Raw genomic sequence first — 25,271 nt, 5'->3', positions numbered from 1 at the left:
TATGGTCATGCAGTTAAGGTCTTGCATCTCACAGCTTGTTAGTAAGTACTATTACAAAACTGTATAATCCTTACCTTGGTTGATATATTTTTCTTTTTAAACTACTGTTAATAAGAATGCACATCCTTGTGCAAACACTAGTTCTATCCAGCAACTGCTGAGTTGACCTCAGATAATGATGCATCAGTTGGATACATTTTTTACATTAACTTAAAGCAGGTAATGTAAGCAATCTGAAGTCAAAATTGTATTTCTTTGGGTCTCATATAATGATGAAAATTGTGGATTGCCAGAACCCTACAATGTAATATTTTGTATTATAACTGGGCTATGATACAATACTTTTGCAGGTTTTTTTTAAATAATAAGTTGAGCAATAATATTCACATCTGCAGTACATTGTTGTTCATTAATCTTCATTTTTATCAAAACTTGTAAAAATGTGTCAATCTGTCCCAATAAGAAAATCACTTCAGTCCACCTTTTTAATTATGCAAAGAACAGGAAAACACCAATACTACTCATTTGTACTTGTATTGGTCCAATACCACTCCCTAGGTACTCCTGCTAATTCATTATTTTGACTTTTTACTAGTACCAAACAAGTACTGGTCTCTAAGGTCATTTGGCCCCCCAAAAAAATTTCATACTAATGCTGGAAAAGGTATGTAGTAATGGAAAAATTTAAAGGTTACTGCTTATTTATTTATTTTTGCAAACTCCAAGTGCGCTTTCACTTGTTGCATAGCTACAGTATTCTACAATAAAGCCCATCAGTATGGAGGCCACTGTGTTCTTGGTAATGTATCTAAGCTCTGCGGGGCAATTCCTTTGAACCTCATAACTTGTTTTTTTGCTTTGATAAATATTGTCAACTTTAGGACCTTCTATAGACCAATGTATTCCTTTTCTAATCGTGCTATCAATTGCATTTACAACAGATGATCTCCAAATAAGGTGTACAAATATCATAATCGTCAATAGAATGGAATGCATCTGAGCCACATTTCAACAGTCGTTTGAGGACTTGTACCAATATGATATTGATGTGTGTGTTTTTTTTTTTTTATTAAATTTGCAGAAAATTCCAAAATCCTGTTTTTGTTTTGCATTCTGGAGTATTGTGTTTAATCTTTTTTGAATCAGCCTCTATTTTGTGCATCTTGATTTAGTATACTGTGTCAGAAGCATTATGAACTGCACCAGTTCATGGCAGGTAATATAGGTAAATACATTAACACTTGTGTTATACTGTGTTTTATGAAATTACTGTATGTTGTGTGTGTTTTTACTTATTTAATTATTTCTATAAATAGAGCACTTGGAGGTGTAACTAGAGATGGGGGTTACATCTGTAAATTTAGCTTGGTGATGCTACATTGGCCCTAGTGTTTGTGTTCACCCTGTGATGGGCTGGAGCCCTGTCCATAAGTTGTCCCTACCTTTTGGGTTATGCTTTCTGGGAAACGCTCCAGACTCCCTGTGACCTGCCTTTGGTAAGCAGGTTTAGAAAATGGATGGATAGTTTTACTTCCTAGCCTACATGTAACACAAGTAACGAGGTATTAAGTAAGGGAACAAAAAGAAAGCCAGCAGAGAGAAAGAGAGGACATGTTGCAATTACACTTGTAGAAGCATGAAATCTTGCTTCATTTTCAAGGCAAAACGAATTTCATTATTAACACTTTTATATGTTTATGGAAAGTTCTGATTTGTCCTTGCTTTGTGACCAATCAGCTGCCAGTTAAGCAGTAGTTTTAACTTTTAGTGTTGCATATTTGAATGGCAGAGTTGAAATGATGGCCAGATTAATCCGTTTTTAATGTAACACCATACTTTTCATCGATAAATTGAGGCTTTGTGTTCATGTCTGATTTTAAAGAGTACAGCTAGAGTTGTGTATCCAACCTCTTATCCATTTTATAATCCACTTATTCAATTCAGATCAACTTGTAGAACATTAACGAAAATGCACAACTCCGAGGATGCACGGTTTGCTTGGCTGATTAAACGCAATATTCAATTACTAATGCTGAATCAGCCTTTGTGTTATTTGTGGTGTTTTTGAAATTAAGGTGACGTTCATTATTCTAACAAACAAAATATGGTAAATGGTCAAAGCACAAGTAATAGATGTGTGACTTAATAATAATGTTTATTTACATGGCTCCTTATCATAAACTCAAATTCACTTTGCAAGGATAATCAAAGTTCAATTACTAGTGTAGTCAGTCAGTCATTTCCCAACCCGCTATATCCTAACACAGGGTAAAAGGGGGTGTCTGCTGGATCCAATCTCAGCCAGCACAGGGCGCAAGGCAGGAACAAATCCCCGGGCAGGGCGCCAGCCCATCGCAGGGCATACACACACACACACACACACACACTAGGGACAGTTTAGGACTGCCAATGCACCTAACCTGCATGTCTTTGGACTGTGGAACGAAACCCACGCAGACACGGTGAGAAAATGCAAACTCCACGCAAGGAGGACTGGGAAAGCGAACCCGGGTCTCCTAACTGTGTGGCAGCAGCGCTACCCACACCAAAATTTCAAACTTCAATATGATACTAAGAAAGTTTTAAAATCTAATACCATTTTTGATGCCTAATACAGTATACAGTGGTGCCTCATACAGAGTTTGAACACTAAATTCAAGAGAAATTTGATGCCAAGTTCATATGATGCTTCTATGTTTTAACTGCGCTTGTAATGAAAAAATGCACCAACAGATGGAGCTTATCCAGTGAGCGTAAACATCATCTGTTGTGCGCCAAGTTATCTCTCGTTCTTGCTGTGAAAGTGTCTCTTATGTTACCCTTGTGTGTTTTGAGTGCTTTTTCACTTTATTTTTGTTTTGGTTGGTTTTTTATACTGTATAACCCCTGTCTATTACCCATGGCATCCAAGAAGAGAGTGGAAGCAACAAAGCCTAAGGCTTTGTTTATACTTGACGCAACGGATGCTCCTGCAGATGCTTCTGCTACGCAAGTGGTGTATTGTTTGTACTTGTGAGCGTACTTTACGTCCATTCCATCAGGTGGCAGTGAGAGATATCATCACATTGCAAAAATGTTCGGCTTCCCTGTGCTGTGAGTTGCCTGAAACATCCATTAAATTCAGATTACACCTTGCCACAGTATCTCTGAAAAGGATGGATGTTTAATGATTACATCCAATAATCCAGGGATGTGCCCATTCCAGCAAAGTTCAGGTGTGAGGCAGAAACAATCCCTGGACGGGGCTCATCGGAATACAAGCACACACATACACTAGCGTCATTTTAGTATCGCCAAGTCCCCAAACCTTCATGTCTTTGGAAGGAAACTGGAGCACACTGTGGAAACTCACCAGGAAAACATGCAAACTCCAGGGATGTGACTCCCAGCGAGGTAGCAGTTCTGCTGCTCCATCACTGTGCCGCCCCACATGTGTAATTGTTAACAGTATTCATTATTTAAGAGAAGTTAACGGCTTATCTGTAAAAATGTAACATACATACTTTTAACACATTTCATCATGAAGGTGGCATCAAGTATAAATCTAAGGATTCTAAATGTGCAGAGGGCTGGCGATTGATGTTTGCCGCTGCTGTCAGTTCAGAAGGAGGCACCAGAAGCACATAGTGATTAACAATTGGGTTGGTTTTAAGATGACATTTATGACGGTCTACAGTAAGGATAAAATAAACTACGAGATTAAAGCTGAAATTTCCACTTTAATCACAAAATACACCTTTTCACTTGTCCCTATTATTTTTCTCTGTGGGTCAAGTATTTTGCCGTACATTCTGATGCTTTTGTAAAAGTGCAGAAAAAAAAAAGATGGCACAGAAGATGGTATGCGAGACCTGTATGTATCGTGTCATTATGTTGGGGAATATGCCACAGGGAATATAAAAGCACCACAAATGCATTTGACCAGGCACATCGATCCTCTAGGATCTGTAAAGCGGCTTGCTGTCACATGTAGATACTAAACAGAGACTTTGACGTCATGTTTCAACTTGATCTCACTGTGCCCCCTAATCACGCATTGCGTTAATTTCTGAGGACGTGTTCAGAGGACGCGTCAATTGAGGGCTGGGAACACATGGCAGCCATGATGTACAGTATGTGCATACGCATTCAGCACGTGAACTATAAACTGTCCCTTTAGAGGAAGGCTGTAGTATTGCCGATTTGTGGTGAAAAAGGAACTTAACGCAAAGTACAGTTATTTGGTGTGTTTATGGAAGGTGACTCCCCTTTCAAACTTTAACCTTTCTCTTACTCTCCAACAGCCACATGGGTCATCACCACTTCTCACTAAGGTACAGTAAATGCATTTCATTTTATTATCCAGTGTTTATGTACACTGGTACCTTGAGATACGAGTGTCCCAACATACGAGTTTTTTGAAATATGAGCCTTCACTAGGTCGATTTTTTTTGTCTTGAGTTATGAGCCAAAACTCAAAATACGAGCCATCAAAGAGCTTGTCCCTGCACATTCCGAGGAACTGACGACAGAGGAGTTGACGGAACTAAAGACACAGCAACATACGGAGGTTCTGCAGGAAATCGGTATCGCGGAGGAGATTTAATGACACTTGCTTAACGCTTGACTTTATTGAAAAGAAACTGATCGTACAGCGGCGCTATTTAATGACACTTGCCTAACTCATTTCAGAAACATTCTAAAGGGGAGGACTAAAAAAGCTCCTTGGATAGGTTTCTATTGAAATGCCCTGTGAATGAAAGTGACGAAAGCGTAGCAAAAAAGAAAAAAACTATTGAAGAAAATTAATTTAAGCAAAAGTGAAGTAAAAGAAAAATACATTATAATACGCTAAGAGGCTTCGCCAAAATTTGTTTATTTCTTTAGATTCTCTTTTATGTATTAGGTTTTATTTTGTTTGTATACAATATTTGTTCATTATAAATTAACAAAAAATTGGGGTGATTTTTCGAGCGCTGGCATGAATTAATCTCATTTCAATTAATTTCAGTGGGGAAAATTGATTTGAGATACAGACATTTTGACTTACGAGCTCGGTCACAAAACGAATTAAACTCGTATCTCAAGGTATCACTGTGTTTTATTTGTTTCCATGTTTTAATGTAGTAGAACATTTGTGTTATTTTTGCCTTAATTTTATATATATATATATATATATATATATATATATATATATATATAATATTTATATATATATATATATAATATTTATATATATATATATATAATATTTATATATATATATATATAATATTTATATATATATATATATATAATATTTATATATATATATATATATAATATTTATATATATATATATATATATAATATTTATATATATATATAATATATATATATATATATATATACAGGAGTGCAGAATTATTAGGCAAGTTGTATTTTTGAGGATTAATTTTAATATGGAACAAACACAGTGCTATCAGTCAATCCAAAATGTTAATAAACCTGAAACCTGAATGTTTCACAACAGAAATGTGAGTGTGAACATCATCAGGGGAATACATATGCGCACAATTATTAGGCAACTATTAGTGTGCAGATTTATTATGCAACTAAAGGAAAAATGAACATTTTCCCATCTCACTTGTTTCTTTTCATCTGTTATAGTGAGAATAATAAACAAACACCTCAAAATTTACAAATAAACATCTCTGACATTTCAAAAAAAATCAATCAATCAATCAATGACCAATATAGCCACCCTTCTTTCCAATAACAGTCATAAGCCTTTCCATTCATGGAGTCTGTCAGTTTCTTGATCTGTTGACGATCAGCTTTTGTGGAGCAGTGACTACAGCCTCCCAGACACTCTTCAGAGAGGTGTATTGTTTTTCTCCCCCGTAAATCTAGCGTTTAAGAAGTGCCCACAAGTTCTCGATAGGGTTTAGTTCAGATGAGGAAGGGGGCCATGTCATTATTCCTTCATCTTTAAGGCCTTTACTGGCTGGCCATGCAGTGGAGAACTTCGATGCAAGTGATGGAGCATTGGCCTGCATAAAAATCATGGTCTTTTCCTGTATCACTGTTTGAAGAAAGTGTCTTGAAAAACTGGCAGTAGGTTTGGGAGTTGATTTTGAGTTCATCTTCAATGCAAAAAAGGTCCAACTAGCTCATCTTTAAAAATACCAGCTCATACCAGTACCCCACCTCCACGTTGGAGTGGAGCTCTGTGCCCATTACTGATCCACAGGTCCATCCATCTGGTCCATCAAGAATCACTCTCATCTCATCGGTCCATAAAACCTTTGAAAAAAATCTGTCTTCTGATATTTCTTGGCCCAGTTTTGACGTTTCAACTTATGTTTCTTGTTCAGTGGTGGTTGGGTTTCAGCCCTCCTTACCTTAGCCATGTCTTTGAGCACTGAACACCTTGTACTTCTGGGCACTCCAGGTAGGTTGCAGCTCTGGAATATGAAAGTACTGGAGGATAATGGGTTCCTGGTAGCTTCACGTTTGATTCTTCTCAAAGCTTTGGCAGCTAATTTGCGTCTTTTGTTCTCAACACGTTTCTTGCGACCCTGTTGACTATTTGCAACAAAATGTTTGATGGTTCTGTGATCACACACCAATATCTTAGCAATTCCAAAAGTGCTGCATCCCTCTGAAAGACTTTTACAATTTTTGACTTTTCAGAGTCAGTTAAATCTCTTTTTGGCCCATTTTGCCTGAGGAAAACTAGCTGCCTAATAATTCTGCACACCTTGATATAGGGTGTTGATCTCCTTAGGCCACACCCTCCCTCATTACACAAATACACATCACCTGGACGTGCTTAAATCCAATAAGCATTCAAGTTAATACAGCTTGGAGTTGGAATATACGCATTAAAAATGATGATATGGTCAAAATACTCACTTGCCTAATAATTGTGCACACAGTGTATATATATATATATATATATATATATATATATATATATATAGTATGTATATATATATATATATAGTATATATATATATATATATATATATATAGTATGTATATATATATATATATATATAGTATGTATATATATATAGTATATATAATATATATATATAATCATATTTGCTGTTTAAGTTTATCGAAATGGGTATTTTTTAGGGTCTGGGAACTGATTAATTCACTTTCCATTTTTCTAATGAGGTAAATTTGATTTGGATTTCGAGCAATTCAGAGTTCAAATGGCCTCCTGAAGCAAATTAAATATGAAAAATGAGGCACCACTGTATAATGTTAACTCAGTAATAAAATTATTTAAATTGCAGTTCAGCATATGTTTTGATGTAAATGTTGATGAAAACAAATAGTAGAAATTTTAGTCATTAAATGCAAATTCTTCAAGTAGTGCAGTCTTTTGTGAAAGGTAACAGTTAATTTTTTTTGTTTGTTTTGCATTGCTGAAAACAAATGCTGTTATTGAGATAATACAATAAAATGTTACAGATGTCATTATGGTAACTGAAGAAATGTTGCCATTTTTTCTAAACTGTATACATAAAATATTAAAACAAACTTTCAGGTAAAAAAATTAATGATGTCTTTTGTAAATATTTGTTTAGAAAAGCAACATTTACATTTATTTGGCTGATGCCTTTATCCAGTGTGACTTACAGCATTTATGATACAATTGGTTATGTTTCTTTTGGTTTTCCAGAAGACCACAGGCAGGTCAAGTGACTTGCTCATAGTCACACAGTGTCAGTAGCAGGATTTGAATCCACAGCCTCACGGTTTGAAATCCAAACATGGCCTGCCTTGCCACACAACTAACACACTTAAAAGTTTTGCATAAATGCAATCCTTGCACATTGCTTTTTTGTGTAAATAAACTGCAATATCTTTGTAATTTCCAGACTTTTTGCAAGAAAGATTAGCATGTAAACTTGCTTTTCTCTGAGGCTACAGTGTGCTTTTGTTGGGCTGCAAATGAGACCTGATGTACAAAATACTCTTTGAAGCACTGCTGGAAATGTATGAACACAAGAAGCAGTAGCACCACTATGCAGTTAACCATGGAAAAGTTGCAGCACATGTGGTATAGCGGGTCCTCGGCTTCAAAGAAAGGGCCAGGTTTTAAATCCGTATAGCCGTGTCATTCTCCGTGGGCACGATTGCACGACCGTTGGGAGTTAATGAGGTAGTTGGAGTGAGTCGCACCTGCATGTGTGGGTGCGATCATTCCCGATTGCTTCATTGGCTTCCTGCAGTGTGTAATTAAGGCGCTGCGCCCACGGAGGCACATGGAGGTATGTATATATACGGGTTGACACCAGGAAAGGGGAGATGAATCTAGATAGATAGAATTGGAGAGATATATAGATGGATAGATTGACAGAGGAAAACATATGTTAAGCACAAGCTGAGGCCCTGTGAAGGAGCGTTAGGTTGTGGCGCTCTAAGGGCTAGTTGGCCCCACAGAATGTTCTGTTTGAGTGGAGTGAGCATGGCAGGTGTCCTCCTGAGTGATCTGAGGAGCGACTGCGTAAGTGCGAAGGATGAAGGGAGGAGAGCCGACCTTGGATGGTCTGGCAGTGATGTCCTTAAAGGAGGTCGGCTGAAAGGAGCTCGTAGCTGTTGGGGTCTCTGCCGGCTGCGTGAGCAAAGGATGAGCCGGGGAGAACTTGAGAGACGGTGGTGGGCTAAGACTGGGAAGTGTAAGACTGCATTTTTAACCTTGAATTTTAAAGGATTCATTTATTGTTTTTATCCCCACAGGACACTTGTTTTTAGGGATTATTTATTGAAACTGATGCACTGCACTTTTTGTTTGGTTTTAATAAAAGCAATTTGGCACTTTTTGGAAATATCCCCTGGCTTCTTGTGAGAATTGTCCTCATTTATCAGCTCATCTTGGTTATAACTATCGATGGTGTTGGGTTCAGGGCTCCCGTAGGGACAATGGGAGCGTGGAGCGGACCCGCATCATCACAAATACAATTTTAAAATCCCACGATAAAACGGAGGAAAGTAATGTGTTTAAAAATTAAGGAAGCAAGGGAGAAAAGTACAGAATAAAAGTGACCTGCAGATAAAAATTATTGAAAACCTCTGTCTTGATGCATTAAACATTTTAACCTGTAGAAAAAAAAATAAATGTCACATCCCTAACTCATATGCAATATTTTACATTGTTTTACTTAACTAGATGTGTAAGCCCGTGCTTTTTCCTAGAAACTATTGAAATCGTCATGAAAAAAATTGAAATGTAAAGATGTCAGGTAATTGAAAAGAAGTACTCTGGGCATCTCTCTCCTAGGAGGTTTCATTTTGCCGATGTGCTTGCATCGTTTGTGCATTAGTGGCTAAGTGACAGTCTTTCTTCGGAGGTTTCATTTTACCAACGTGCTCACCTTGCTTGTGTATTAGCAGTGGGAGGAAAAGTTAAATGGATACTGTTTTGCCAGTGTGCTCGCCAAACCTCTGTATTAGCGGCTAAGCAAGTGATTCATTCTTCGGAGGTTTAGTTTAAGCTACGTGCTTGCCTCTCTTTTGTATCCTTGGAGGTGAAGCCGTTAACCCGTCTCCACCTCTCACTTCCAGGCAGGCAGACATGCAGACAGACACACATTTCCATGTGTAGACATTTATATATAAGTTTGTAAACTTATATTTCCATAATTTACAAATAAGATACCTTTACTTTTGTATTGATTTGCTTGCAGTTCTTGCATACAGGCTTGTATTTATCTTGTGGTTTTATGTCCCCATTTGCAACAAAGCCAAAGTATTTCCAGAGGCTGTTTGTCAGTTTTTTTTTTTGTTTCATTTTATTTCAAGAAATAAAATTGCATCCAGTCGAGTTGAGTTTATAAAACAATGACATTTGTAGTCAAGCTAGGAACAAAAATCACAAAGCTTAAAAAGAAGGCAGGAACAAAAGACAAAACAGACTTTATTCCCCATCCACACTTTATGAGCATGCTGTTTAAGGCCCTGAAATTGCCATCTTATTAACACTTTTGAGTGGATGGAAACGAGGTATCAACTTAAACCATGGTGAACTAGAAGTGAATTTGTAATATAGGCTGCAGAATTGATACCATGAAAAAGGAGTACTGAAGTAATTTTAAAATGTTAAAATCAATATATAACAATATTTCAATACTTTTGATGATCCTATACAATAAAATACAAGCATAAAAATGTTGAAATAATAAAGTACTATAAAACAATCTACAGTAGATTATAGCAATAATACTTTTTTATTATTGCAAATAATGGACTGATAACCAATTCTGCTCCTGCTTTTTCCACTCCATCTGACCTGAAACTAGACAATTATGCCGATTCTGCACAGTGCAAAACATTCCACATTATGTGACTCACAACAAGATTTTGAAGTTTATCCAACTTATTTAAAAGTGATCAAACATTCCACATTTTGAGGCAGATCAGCTCCTAATCCTTTCCACCTGAACTTTTATTCTTGCTCAGGATCTTCATCCTTTCCAGCTTTGAATGATCTGCTCCTGTAATAAAATGTAATAGAGCTCCTTTGGTGGTGGTGATAGCAGTACTACCAGCTGAGTTTTGGAATATTTAATATATCCTACTTTACTTTCCTCAGAGTCTGTTACATTTTCAGATGTTATAGATGTAAGGTAGCTTTCAGATCCTTCCAGTCTTCTCCGCTCACCTTGTGACATCTCAAGTTCACAGCTTGTCCAAAAGATAATTGAAACAGTCTGACACTCGCTCTGCATCTGCGATGACAGCAACTTACCTTATTGTAAAAATCCATTCAAAAATTGATAGTAACAAGCCAGAGGCCAAATTTTGACATTAATAAAAATAAGTACAGGTAGTCCCCATGTTAAGGACATCCAACCTACGACTTACAAACGGGCCGCAGCTGTGATGCATGCACGTCAGTAACTGCCGCTCCGTCATCTTCGGCCTGGGGACGCTACAAGCGGTGGCTGGACAGAGGCTGGAGGGGGGCGATTTTGCTGCTCGCACAGTGTTTTGTCCCTCGGGCGGCTCCCGGTGGCAAGCAGTTTCACTGCCTGCCCATCACACATGGCTGCCCCGTTCGTTTTCGGTGGGCAGCTGGTAATGCTGCAAGTGGTGGCTGGATGGAGGCTGGAGGGGAGTGATTTTGTTGCTCTCACAGTGTAGTGTCCCTTGGGCGGCTCCCGGTGGCAAGCGGTTTCACTGCCCGCCCACCACACACGGCTGCCCCGTATGTTCTCGGTGGGCGGCTGGTAATGCTGCAAGCGGTGAACAGAGGCCACTGAGGGTGAATGGGGCAGCGGAGGGTAGCATTGTAGTCAGAGGTGGGTAGTAACGAGTTACATTTACTCTGTTACATTTACTTGAGTAACTTTCTTAAAAAAAAAAAAAAAGTACTTCTAAGAGTAGTTTTACTGCACCATACTTTTTACTTTTACTTGAGTACATTTGTGAAGAAGAAACGCTAATCTTACTCTGCTACACTGGGCAACACTCGAATTGTTACTTTTTTTCCATTAAAGTCTGATAGACAATTTTCAATCTGCTCTGTGTAGTGTATGCTATCAAGTTGCGCACACGCCGTCCATTGCGTCTCCAGCTGTGATGCGAGGTTTTGGATGTTCCCCAAATCAAGGCGCTGCAGCTTTGAGGACAGATGTTGCATTTTTCGTTTGAAAGTATTAACTGAGCTAATCATATTGACCATGGTTTGCTCTTTTCCTTGCAGCTGTAAATTAAGCTCATTCAACATGTTGGTCAGATCGGAAAAAAATGTCAAGTCTAGCGGCCATTGATCGTTATTAAGTTGCTTGTATTCTGCATGTTTAATGACAAGGAGAAACTCCTTTTTTTCCGGCTAGGGGTCTTGAAATCTCAGCAGGAATTTCTCCCTAGCCATCTGCCTCAACAAAGGCATGTTTTATTATCTCTCCATCTTGGAAGGACTTCTTATGCTTATTGATCAAGTGACTCACCCAGAACGAAGCTTCGGTGTGTCTGCCTTTGCTTTTGAATTCGGCCGAGTGAAAAATTGGCTGTCCGATTAACTGTGATTTTAGTTCCCTCTCCTTTCTCAGATCGCTTTTCCGAAGGAAGTCAGTTTCGTAGTTTTTATGAACAGTTTGAAGGTGCCTTTCCACATTTTCCTTCTTTGTAATAGCAATGCTAGATTGACAGATCAGACAAACGCACTTCGATTGTGACATTGTGAGAGAAAAAAAATCCTCTTCCAATTCCACATTCAGCCTGTAACCAACAATTTTTTTTTAAAATCCTATCTTTAGTCGTTATAAATTGGAAGGCTAACTAGATCACTTACCCGGAGTTTTGCAATAGCTCGTGCGTTTGATTGTGCATGTGGGATGACCAGTGTGTTAGAAGTAAAGATCTCAGACTGGCCGCCCTGTATGTCAATCAAGTGGCAAATCCCATAGGGAGTATATATGATAGACTAACATATAAAAAAAAATTTTTTTGAATGCAGCATGATCTACCTGCACTACCTTTCCAATCTACCGGTCGATCACGATTGACGTATTGGGCACCCCTGGTGTACAGTATATCTTGTCACTGTAAGTAGTTTGCACTGTTCAAACATACATGCTACCTACTGTAGGTATTGGCTTCAAAACCTTTGTTGTGAAAAACTGAGATTTGGAATGTTATTTGTGCATCTTTATTTTGTAAAGATTTTATTTATTTTTTAATCATTTTTTATTTTATTTGGAAATAGAAGAATTTGCACATTATTTTATATTTGTGTCTGTCTTATTACAACATTTCTAAAAAACAAATAATTTATTATGATCAAACAGTTACTCAGTACTTGAGTAGTCTTTTCACCAAGTACTTTTTTTACTCAAGTAATGTTTTGGATGACTACTTTTTTACTTCTACTTGAGTAATATTATTATGAAGTAATGCTTCTCTACCCACCTCTGATTGTAGTGTGCATTGGATGGCTGCCTATTGAATGGGGGCGATTCACTACCCGCCTTTGTCGGCACTGTGTTCGTTCTCGGTGGGCGGATGCTGCAGGCAGCATACTGTGAGTGGAGGTGACTGTGAGGTTGGCTGGTGATGAACCGCCCCTCGCCACCCCCATTCATTCTCAATAGCAAGCCTGCTTGTACTGTTACGTACATAGCAGGAAGTTCTCTCGTCAGTACATCAGACGTGTTGACGACTGATGCCTTCCTGCTGTGATAGCGTGTACAGTGCTGTGCAGAAGAGCTCATCTTAACCTTTTGTCTTCACCCTTCAAGAATGTCTCTGAAACACAAATCTGATGCAAGTGCTGGTGATACAGTAAAGAGAAAAACCATCACCATAGAAAATAAAGTAGAAATAATAAAAAGGTCAGAGGGGGGTGTATAACCCAGGGACTGCCTGTATTGGGCATTTGTGACAGTTGAAATTTGAGTTCATTTGACTTGAATTAAATTGTTCATCAACTGTTACTCTTATTAACCAGCTGATGTTTGCTTCATGCCCTGATGGGAGTCTAACAACAGCAGAAGTCACAAATATCCTGAATTGGCTTGATATTGACTAATTTGCAAGGCAATAATTGAATTATGTTTACATTTTTAGTGTTAGCTTTAAACAAGTGAATAAATTTAGAATATGCATATGGTAAGATAAATGTGTGTGGTTTAGTCCATTGCCAGTAACTGCAACCCCACCTCATGCAATTCATATCATGAATTATTTTTTGTTTTAAATCTATGGAAATTTTAGCCTTTCTAGTTTTTGTTTCACTTATAAATATTATTGTTCATACAGTTAAAAAAGATTGTGCAAGAAAATATTTGTAATATTTTACAAATATAGTTTAATATTTAGGGGGGTAGAGGGTCAAAAAAAGAAAAATATTTATTTTCCTTTGATAAGAGATCAGTACTTAATTCAAAATATCACCCCCTATCCATTTCCTGTGGGAGAGGTATGTCAAAAAAAAAAAAAGGTTGAGAACCCCTGGTCTTCTAACACAGCATTTAGATTATGAACAGCTGCATGGATTTTTTATTTTTAAGAGAAATTTATTAAATAATTTCTGTGTGCACAAGTGATTTTATTTTACAGTGTAACTGTAATGAGGTAGTACTTATTTGTAAAGGCCTTTTATATCTCTGCTCTAGTCAAAAATGTGTTTCGGCGTCTTATCAAAACGTATCTCCTTTGGTAAGACTCCTTTATTTTTACTCGTGTCATTGTCTAAGTCCTTTATTTCTTAATCTGCATTTACTGTAGAATTATTTAAATAAAGTTTAACATTTTTCTTTGGTTTGTTCCCTCTTTATAGTTGACATTTTTATAGGCCACTATGAAAGATTCACACCTGGATGTGATTTTGATAATCAAGTTTTTTCCAATCTTCTGTCAAAATTGATAAATTGCAATGAAATAAACAAGGTCCTTGCAGTAACGAAAACTGTACTCCCAAAGGTTTTGGTAAGTAATATGTATGTGTTATTCTCAAGATAAGATTGTTTCGACTATTGGTAATGTGAAGAACAAGTGGTGGAGGGTTGGGTTGGGGCTGGGCAATACATTGAATTTCAGATTCAATATTTAATAAAATCAATATTTAAAAGCCAGTGTTGTGACATTCAGCATTTCTATTTAAATTTTCCACAACTTCTGAATGTTAAAATCCGCAAAATCTCCAGTGCTTTATTTAAATGCAACTGTCACCACCTATGTTGCATAGAGGTGATGAGCGTGTGAAACAATTTGATCAAGAATCAGAAGAAGAAAAGTTTAGAACTATAGTGGAGATGACAGTTCAAGCAGTACAACATCTATAGATAAAATACATTACTACAGATGAAGAGGTCATTCTAAGCATGATTGAAACCTGCAACGTTCATCAGAATGTTCAATGTTATGTTACATAGTGTAGGAGTGAACAAGCAGAAGGAGATAACTGCTGCAATGACTTTTCTATATTAACACTAGAATTACCAGAGCCTACGAAAAAACTCGTAATTCCGTCCCACCTTAAACTGCTTCTTAAATCCCTTCACACCTCTCCGCCAGCGCCCTTTGTCTTCTAAATGTGCTGATAAAGAGAAGCTAGGAGCAGCCGGCTATTCCATCCCCCCACCAATTTAGAACGTGCACGAACTTCTCTCAGCTCATGCCTTGATTGAGTATCTGGGAGTGAAGTGGAGTTTTAGAGTGGAAATAATAGATCGTTGTTTGGAACACACGCATTTCATGTCTGTTCCGTTTCTACAGTAATCTGTGTCAACACATTGTTAAAACAGAAACGTTTTTTATATTCTAGTAGTAGATGACAAAATGTAGGCATAAACTATATAATGTATGAAGCCTGAAGTCCAAATAGCAAAGAAACATTTTCACAAGAATAACACAATTGCGCTTTTATTCAAAATATAACTGCAGAAACGAAAAGCCGCCTTAACATGCAACATTGACACCAGTTTACTGTAACTGCCTCTGTGGTTCAATAGACTCAGCCCCCGCTTGGGAATCAAGGGTCACGAGTTCGATCCTGCCCCTCCGTTTTGAGAAGTAAACTGCTCTTAGTCTTACTGTTTTAGAATAAAAGCATACATTTGATTTCAGTCTGTAACAGTCGGTGCAATTTATGATCCTTGTAAAGGTTAGCTTTTTTTTTTATTCACTTTTCATTCTCTCAGTCGCGTTCAGAATCAATCCATACAACCCCATCTGACACGGCTGTTTTCACTAAAGACGCTATAGCTCTGCAGTGTACCACGATGCATACTAACGCAAACACCCACCCCGGTTCTGACACACAAGCGCTGGCGAAGCTGCCTTCTTCTTATCTCACCGTCACTTGCTTTTCTTTTTATTCAGTTTTATTGAGTGTTCCTGCCAGTCCCGCATGTTGCTGTATGCTGTTTCTTTTGTACTCCAGGACATGCAGAGAAAGAATGGTAAAGACCAGTAACCGGCGCTATATGCAATCATCAGACACTCCCCATCTGCCCGTGTCGTTCAAACACAGGAACATATATTGGTGTAAAAGTATAACAAAAGTGCACTTTTATTCAAGTGCACTTTTTCCATCGCCTTTTCCTGTAAGAAGCAATGTCTCTCTATGCTGTGGTTTCTATTACACACCTGAAAGAAAGAGACAATACATGTGAACATATCCAGCATACAGCAACATGCGGGGACTGGCAGGAACACTCAATAAAACTGAATAAAAAGAAAATCAAGTGACGGTGAGATACGAAGAAGGCAGCTTTGCCAGCGTCTGTGTGTCAGAACCGGGTGGGGGCGTTAGTATGCATCGTGGTACGCAGAGCTATAGCGTCTGTATTCTGTTTCTTTTGTACTCCAGGGCACGCAGAGGAGAGAATAGTAAAGAGCAGTAAGTTCGGCGCTATATGCAATCATCAGACACTCCCCATCTGCCCGTTGTTTTGTTATACTTTTCAATACTTTTATACTGCTCAAACGGGCATGCTCAAAAAATACACGTGTAATGCCACGAAAAGTGCACGCAGACACTTCATTTCGCAAACAAAACAAGTGCACTTTTATTCAAAACTACCTGTATAACCGAAGAAAAAGAAAGCAAGTTACAGTAGGCGATTGATACGACAGCTTGCATGGTGCAATGCTAAGAAGTGCAGATTTTCATTCCGTGCTATATAAAATCATCACATTCAAATATTAACAGTTCCCACACACCCAAGGACCGTCCTTCCTACATTTACGACACGTGTACTTGTTGCCGTGTACACACCTCTCTGTGCTATGGTTTCTATTACACTGAATGAGCACCTGACACTGTACTTTCTTCCCTGGGGAAGGTCCGCATCAGAGAATTTCCAGTTCCTGCATAAATTCACACCCGATCTGACGCTGTTCGTTTTCAAATAATATTGCATTAGTGCGATTATATTTTCACATATATTGTCTCTTTCTTTCAGGTGTGTAATAGAAACCACAGCATAGAGAGTACATTGCTTCTTACAGGAAAAGGCGATGGAAAAAGTGCACTTGAATAAAAGTGCACTTTTGTTATACTTTTACACCAATATATGTTCCTGTGTTTGAACGACACGGGCAGATGGGGAGTGTCTGATGATTGCATATAGCGCCGAAGTTACTGGTCTTTACCATTCTTTCCTCTGCATGTCCTGGAGTACAAAAGAAACAGCATACAGCAACATGCGGGGACTGGCAGGAACACTCAATAAAACTGAATAAAAAGAAAAGCAAGTGACGGTGAGATAAGAAGCAGGCAGCTTCGCCAGCGTTTGTGTGTCAGAACCCGGGGGGTGGGTGTTTGGCGTTAGTATGCATCGTGGTACACTGCAGAGCTATAGCGCGTCTTTAGTGAAAACAGCCGTGTCAGATGGGGTTGTATGGATTGATTCTGAACGCGACTGAGAGAATGAAAAGTGAATAAAAAAAAAAGCTAACCTTTACAAGGATCATAAATTGCACGGCTGTTACAGACTGAAATCAAATGTATGCTTTTATTCTAAAACAGTAAGACTAAGAGCAGCTTACTTCGCAAAACGGAGGGGCGCAGGATCGAACTCATGACCCCTTGATTCCCAAGCGGGGGCTGAGTCTATTGAACCACAGAGGCAGTTAAGGTAAACTCGTGTCAATGTCACATGTTAAGGCGGCTTTTTGTTTCTGCAGTTATATTTTTGAATAAAAGCGCAATTGTGTTATTCTTGTGAAAATGTTTCTTTGCTATTTGGACTTCAGGCTTCATACATTATATAGTTTATGCCTACATTTTGTCATCTACTACTAGAATATAAAAAACGTTTCTGTTTTAACAATGTGTTGACACAGATTACTGTAGAAACGGAACAGACATGAAATGCGTGTGTTCCAAACAACGATCTATTATTTCCACTCTAAAACTCCACTTCACTCCCAGATACTCAATCAAGGCATGAGCTGAGAGAAGTTCGTGCACGTTCTAAATTGGTGGGGGGATGGAATAGCCGGCTGCTCCTAGCTTCTCTTTATCAGCACATTTAGAAGACAAAGGGCGCTGGCGGAGAGGTGTGAAGAGATTTAAGAAGCAGTTTAAGGTGGGACGGAATTACGAGTTTTTTCGTAGGCTCTGGTAATTCTAGTGTTAAAAGCCACAAAATTTCCTTACTTGTGTCCTTAAAATACTTGTACCTTGTCAGTGGTGATACAACTACACTAAACAGTCATTTGCATTACACCAGAAGTGACAAGTCCGTGCAACGTAAGCTCCTCATCCATCCATTTGATGTCGTCTCTGCAACTAAAATGTTGCAAACAGAGATGGCAGCAAAGCAGGCAAATTGTTGAAAACAATACATATAGTGGAAGCACAGATATAAGTAGAGGAGATATGAAACAAAAATTGTTGGTAAAAAACATTTTATTTGAACTGTTTCTTTGAGGTATAGCTACACTGGTCTACAAAAAATATTTTTTCGTTTGCTACTGGGAACTTCAAAGCATCTTTTTATTAGGTTTATTTTCTTTATTAAGCCAGCACGTCAGGTTTTTGAAATGCACATCATCGACGTTTTGACACTTTTGAATATCAATATACAGTAATATATCAACAAGATATCTGGAGTTTGGACTCTGTCCCACAAAAATTGTTTTGATGTATTTATTCTGAAAACAAACCAGAAGACGATACCAGAGACACGTTAAAGTATATTTATGTCAATTTACCTCAATATAAAAGTGAGGTCAGCGTGCCCAAAAATGTTGGAGGCACTCGCTTTTGCGCTTGTACTGCACATCCGTCTCTCTTTGCAAGCACCAACAGTAGCCACCCGTCATGCTCGGAGTGAATTTTTCCCGACATCAGTTTTCCATTACCTTTATATCTTGATGAAATCTTTTCCCATATTTATCTCTGACATTGCTTAGATTTGGTGGAAAAAAGTCAAGATGAGAATGTAAAAAATGCTCTGGTTCCCATAAGCTAATATGCTTTCAGCATATTCTCCACAAGCTCAGTTTAATTGTCTGGCCTGTGATTGTCCAGAAAATTCTGGACACCCTGCACGAATGAGGGCACTCATTCAGTTGACTTCAGTTTCCTTTTGAACTCATCATGCGTCAGTTCATGTATTTCAGGGCCAACAAAAACACCTTCCTAAATTTTGGCTTCACTTTTCTTGAGACCAAACTTATTTCTTAAATGCTGAAACGCATCGCCTTTACTGTCCAATCACCCTAGTTGTCTAAGACCAGAAACATCATAACTAAAAAATGGGATGTGCTGCACGAAACGGTTTTCAGATTTGGAGCCAGCAAGTGAAATTTGTTCAAGTACAGATGAAAGAATCCCAGTAGCAAAATGCTTGTTGACCAGTGTAATGAAGTTGTTACTTTTTGGGGTAAAAGGGTTTCCTTTGCTAATATTTCTAATTCTTCTTGTTTTTATAATGAAAACAATATACTGGGTTTTGGACTTTGTATAGAAAATATGTATATTTATGTCTATATGGTGCTGTTTTTTGGTAAATCATATCTGTCATTCTTGAAGTGAGGCTACTGTAGCATAGAATATTACAAGTAATTGGTGGAGTAAATGATTTTCAATATTTGTCTTGTGAGTTTTTAAAACTAATTGATAAAATCTCACTTTTTCTGATTAATGTGATTATAGAGATATTTTTATTGTAAACCTGTGAAGTTACGCTGTAATGTCTGTATTTTCTGCAAACAGCCACCCATACACCTCCTTTTAAATGTTTTTGAGCGAGTGAACATTTGGGGATATGGAGATGCTGTTGAAAACTTGACTGTTATAACTAAACAGGTAATTATATCTGCACATTCATGCACTGATGTATGTATTTTTGCGGCTCTGGCATAAGTACATTTTCATACATGTATAGCTACTATCACTTTTAAGTGGTTGTTAGTTTTACAAGTTTACTAACCTAATTCATCTCTTAGAGGGATGTCAAGAAAATGGTGCAAAGAAGAAAATGTTATAATGTTTGATTGTTTTTTCTAACAACATTTTTGCATTGCTTATGTCATAGAGAGAAATTGACTGATTTGCGTGGAAAGTCCTATATAGTTACATTCATGGTGTCCCAAGAGATGCACCAAACTTGAACCCAAAGAACGATTTTGTGTATTATGTTACTTGGTCTCTTTTCAGTGAAATCTTTGGATCATTAGATGGTTAAGTTTATTTTATTTTGATCCCTTCTTTAAAATTCTCTTTACTATAGTCATATGGTAACAAATGTAAAATGTGTGGTTCTTTAAATACCCTTTTAAAAGCCAAAACGTTTTCTTCATTTGATTCTAAAAACTAAGATAATCTAATCTTTTATCAGTGAGTAAACTGTTGGTTACTTGGCAGTTTTGTTTGTTCTTCTAAACCTCCCAATTAGTTTTACCATTTGTAAACCATATACTGTGTCACTTTTTATAATATTTTCTAATCCTGTTTTCCATTTCCTTAGTTGTTTTTACAAATAATTTTACTTCAACTAGAAAAGGCTGGCCAGAATTAACTATATACTGATGGTAGGAAAATGTGAATAACAACTGCAGTAGTCAAGTCTTTTCACCTGCAAGACCTTGTGGGAGCTGTCAAAGAAGAGACCACACAGGTCTAAAAGAATACCTGAAATAAAAACCACAGAAACAAATTGCACTTTTGAAAAATATTTCTCATAGGTGGGGTTGTAGGGATAATCCGATCAGGTTTTTTTTTTTTTTATGACTGATACCGATCACCAATTTCATGTTACTTGATCGGCTGATTCCAATTTTTTTCCCCCTTTTTTCTTTTAAAAAAAGTTTTTACACTAAGCTTATGCATAACCGGACGCCTAGAAGCCCTGTGTCCAATATGAAAGTGTATTTTTATAAATAAACTATAGATCACAGGTGTTAACTATTCATTTTTTATTAAGAAAATGAAATTCTGTAGGGTTATTGTCCATTGACCATAAAAATACTAAAATAAGGAAAAATTCCTTAAAATACATACTTTCACTAATGAAATATGTACAGTATTATGCATCCATAATACATGTGGCAAAAAGGAAAGTAAAATGCTTCTCATTAATTACGAGCTTTCATGTTGTTTAATTTTTTCTGTAATGTAGTTTTCTTCATTTGTAATTCTTGAAGTGTTAGTATAATAAGGATTACCATTTTAATTATGTAGTACTTGTTTTGTACCAAAACTTGTGCTGTATGACACACAGCCACAAATAAGTAACACTGTACAGTAGACCCTTGACATACGACCGGCCTGACATGCGAACAACTTGATTTACGACCAAAATATTTGTTTTGATTTACGACCAACATCTTGCGTTACGACCCGAATGCGGTCACGTGTACCCGCTAATGCGATTGTAAACAAACAGCCGACAGCGTTCGTAAGCATCAGTCGGAGCCCAGATACATGTGTTTGGACGTAATTTCGGTCAGTGCAGTGATTTATCTATATACTGTATATAATTCACGAAGACCATGGCAAGCAAGACGCACAATTGCTAAGGAAGGAAGAGAAGGTAAAGAAAGCGTTTGTTAAGGGATGTTAGCTAGCGGGCTGGCGCGGCACATGATGATGTCATCAGGCTGAGTCAGCACCGGCTTGCTTTGGAGTGTATTATTATAGCAGTTCACAACATGGCCAGCTTTGAACTGAGTGCTCGGCTACTGTCTTTATTAACTTGAGAAACAGCGATCACAATCGAAACGAAGAAGGAAATTGTGCGGAAATATGAGAGTGGCGATCTCACTAATATGTACAGCATGTCGAAATCCACCATCTCGAAAATTTTACAAAGAAAAGATTTGCATACGGAGGCTCCTTCTAAACATATAATAACCACCTTCCATTTCATTCTCCTCCTCCTCCTCCTCCTCCTCCCTCCTTCCTACAGCCCAAAGATGTCAAATTAAATGGTGAGTACAGTATGAAATTGTTGTTTCTAGTAGGCTAGGCACTTTTTATAACTTTTTGGTTAGTATATTAGAAAAATTATTGGTGCTTTGGTAAATTATGCGCATTATGCAACCCTTTTTTATTATGAAAAGGTTAAGTGTTACTGTGGGAGGTTCGGAGTGCATTATGGGCATTTCCATTATTTCTTATGGGAAAAATAGTCTTGACTTACAGCCAACTTGAGTTACAACCAGCCCTTGCGAACGAATTGAGTTTGTAAGTCAAGGGTCCACTGTACAAGTCTTTTAAAAAAAAAAGCCATAAATGTGTCAAATGTTCATAAGTTGTTTATTAAGGAGACACAAGACTAATATGCTTAACAGATTTATAAGTAAAAGATAAGTTTTGCTGTTAAGTCTATTGTTTAATAAGCAGCAATTTCAAATTCTTCTTTACCTTTTATTTTCCAAATTAAAAATGTAAGCTGCTGCAGTCATACTCAAGCTTGCAATCCAAACTGAAACAGTGTCTTTTTTAATTTCAAGGACAAAATAAAAGGTCTGAATTAAAGTAGGTTTTCTTGCCATTTGTCTAACTGCAGAGGACAACTCCACTGACTTTTTCACAGTTTATTACTCCACTTTCTTTAATGTAAAAGCTGATATTACAATTGCCTCTCACTCTCAGCTACACACGTGGACAAAATTGTTGGTACCCTTCAGTCAATGAAAGAAAAACTCAAAATGGTCACAGAAATAACTTTAATCTGACAAAAGTAATAATAAATAAAAATTCTATGAAATTTAACCAATGAAAGTCAGACATTGATTTTTCAACCATGCTTCAACAGAATTATTTAAAAAAATAAACTCATGAAACAGGCCTGGACAAAAATGATGGTACCCCTAACTTAATATTTTGTTACACAACCTTTTGAGGCAATCACTGCAATCAAACGATTCCTGTAACTGTCAATGAGACTTCTGCACTTCTCAGCAGGTATTTTGGCCCACTTCTCATTAGCAAACTGCTCCAGTTGTCTCAGGTTTGAAGGGTGCCTTTTCCAGACGGCATGTTTCAGCTCTTTCCAAAGATGCTCAATAGGATTGAGGTCAGGGCTCATAGAAGGCCACTTTAGAATAGTCAATGTTTTCCTCTTAGCCATTCTTGGGTGTTTTTAGCTGTGTGTTTTGGGTCATTGTCCTGTTGCAAGACCCATGACCTGCGACTGAGACCAAGCTTTCTGACACTGGCCAGCACATTTCTCTCTAGAATCCCTTGATAGTCTTGAGATTTCATTGTACCCTGCACAGATTCAAGACACCCTGTGCCAGATGCAGCAAAGCAGCCCCAGAACATAACAGAGCCTCCTCCATGTTTCACAGAAGGGACAGTGTTCTTTTCTTGATATGCTTCATTTTTCCGTCTGTGAACATAGAGCTGATGTGCCTTGGCAAAAGTTCAATTTTGTCTCATCTGTCCATAGGCCATTCTCCCAGAATCTTTGTGGCTTGTCCACATGTAGTTTGGCAAATTCCAGTCTGGCTTTTTTATGATTTGTTTTCAACAATGGTGTCCTCCTTGGTCGTCTCCCATGAAGTCCACTTTGGCTCAAACAACGACGGATGGTGCGATCTGACACTGATGTTCCTTGAGCTTGAAGTTCACCTTGGATCTCTTTAGAAGTTTTTCTGGGCTTTTTTGTTACCATTCGTATTATCCGTCTCTTTGATTTGTCATCAGTTTTCCTCCTGCGGCCACGTCCAGGGAGGTTGGCTACAGTCCCATGGATCTTAAATTTCTGAATAATATGTGCAACTGTAGTCACAGGAACATCAAGCTGCTTCGAGATGGTCTTATAGCCTTTACCTTTGACATGCTTGTCTATAATTTTCTTTCTAATCTCCTGAGACAACTCTTTCCTTCGCTTCCTCTGGTCCATGTTGAGTGTGGTACACACCATGTCACCGAACAACATAGTGACTACCTGGAGCCCTATATATAGGTCCACTGACTGATTACAAGATTGTTAGCACCTGTAATGCTAATTAATGGACACACCTTGGATTAACATGTCCCTTTGGTCACATTATTTTCAGTCTTTTCTAGGGGTACCATCATTTTTGTCCAGGCCTGTTTCATGAGTTTATTTTTTTAAATAATTCTGTTGAAGCATGGTAGAAAATCAATGTCTGACTTTCATTGGTTAAATTTCATAGAATTTTTATTTATTATTACTTTTGTCAGATTAAAGTTATTTCTGTGACCATTTTGAGTTTTTCTTTCATTGACTGAAGGGTACCAACAATTTTGTCCACGTGTGTATGTGGAAGAGTCCATACTGCTAAAACAAGCCTCAACTTGCTGCTCTTTGTTTACGCTGCAGGAAATTTGCTGCCAAAAATACAAAGATACATGCTGACTCAAGTACCATAATGCTTTGTGTAAAGGAGCACTACAGCTAAATTACTATGAAGCTTAGAAAAGCAGGGACTGAAATAATCTGCTTTTGTGGCCAATTTACCATTCACCAATCAAGTCTTTTTTGTGAAAATCAGGCAATTCAGATCAATGGCTGATCGATCAGAGCATCCCTAGTTGAATTCTGTTTTTTCCATTTTTTTCCTATTTTGTATTAATTTGAATGTAAATGGCTGTATCTGTTAAATTATTGTTACTTGTTTAACTGAGTATCACGTCATTGTAATGCTCAAGTTTTTGTGGAAAAAAAAAAAAAATTTTTTCCATACTTAACATTAATACCTTAGATGACTAAACTCTCACCTTCAGTATACAAAGAGTAAATTAAGTTTTTATTCTTTATTCTGTGGTGGACAGATAATGTTGTTAGTTTTGAAACTGACCTATAAAAATTCACTTTTATTTTAAATATTATTTGATGTATTAATACTCATCTAAATACCTCCAAATACTATATATAGTGCTACAGTATTTTATATTTACCAAACAAAATACAGTAAAAAGATATAATACAATAAATCATTGGTATTAAATAACATTTATGGAGGCATACTTGTCCCTGTCCATAACTGGACAATGTACATAAACTTGTGAATCTATACTAATAAAAGGCAAAGCCCTCGCTCACTCACTCACTCACTCATCACTAATTCTCCAACTTCCCGTGTGGGTGGAAGGCTGAAATTTGGCAGGTTCATTCCTTACAGCTTCCTTACAAAAGTTGGGCAGGTTTTATATCGAAATTCTACGCGTAATGGTCATAACTGGAAGCAGTTTTTCTCCATTTACTGTAATGGAGATGAGCTTCAACGCCGTGGGGGCGGAGTTTCGTGTGACATCATCACACCTCCCACGTAATCACGCAGTACATAGAAAACCAGGAAGACCTCAAAAAGCGCTGAAGAAAACATGCATTATATAATTGAGAAGGCAGCGAAACAAT

The 25,271-nt window shown here is 37.6% G+C and overlaps 1 protein-coding gene across 4 annotated transcripts in view; it reads left to right on the top strand.

The window, feature by feature from the left end:
* The window catches only part of topaz1 (testis and ovary specific PAZ domain containing 1), a 128,615-nt gene that overhangs the window by 43,855 nt on the left and 59,489 nt on the right, over nt 1–25,271 (top strand). For all 4 annotated transcript variants that reach the window (XM_039737444.1, XM_039737441.1, XM_039737442.1 and 1 more), the window contains 2 exons: nt 14,261–14,409; nt 19,652–19,744. In XM_039737444.1, coding sequence (XP_039593378.1) covers nt 14,261–14,409; nt 19,652–19,744 — 242 coding nt within the window. The remainder of the gene's footprint in view (nt 1–14,260; nt 14,410–19,651; nt 19,745–25,271) is intronic.

The sequence above is a fragment of the Polypterus senegalus genome, chromosome 15, assembly GCF_016835505.1.
Source record: "Polypterus senegalus isolate Bchr_013 chromosome 15, ASM1683550v1, whole genome shotgun sequence".
Classification (NCBI taxonomy): domain Eukaryota; kingdom Metazoa; phylum Chordata; class Cladistia; order Polypteriformes; family Polypteridae; genus Polypterus; species Polypterus senegalus.
Note: the sequence above shows the minus strand (reverse complement) of the source record. Positions and strands in the feature narration are given on the sequence as shown.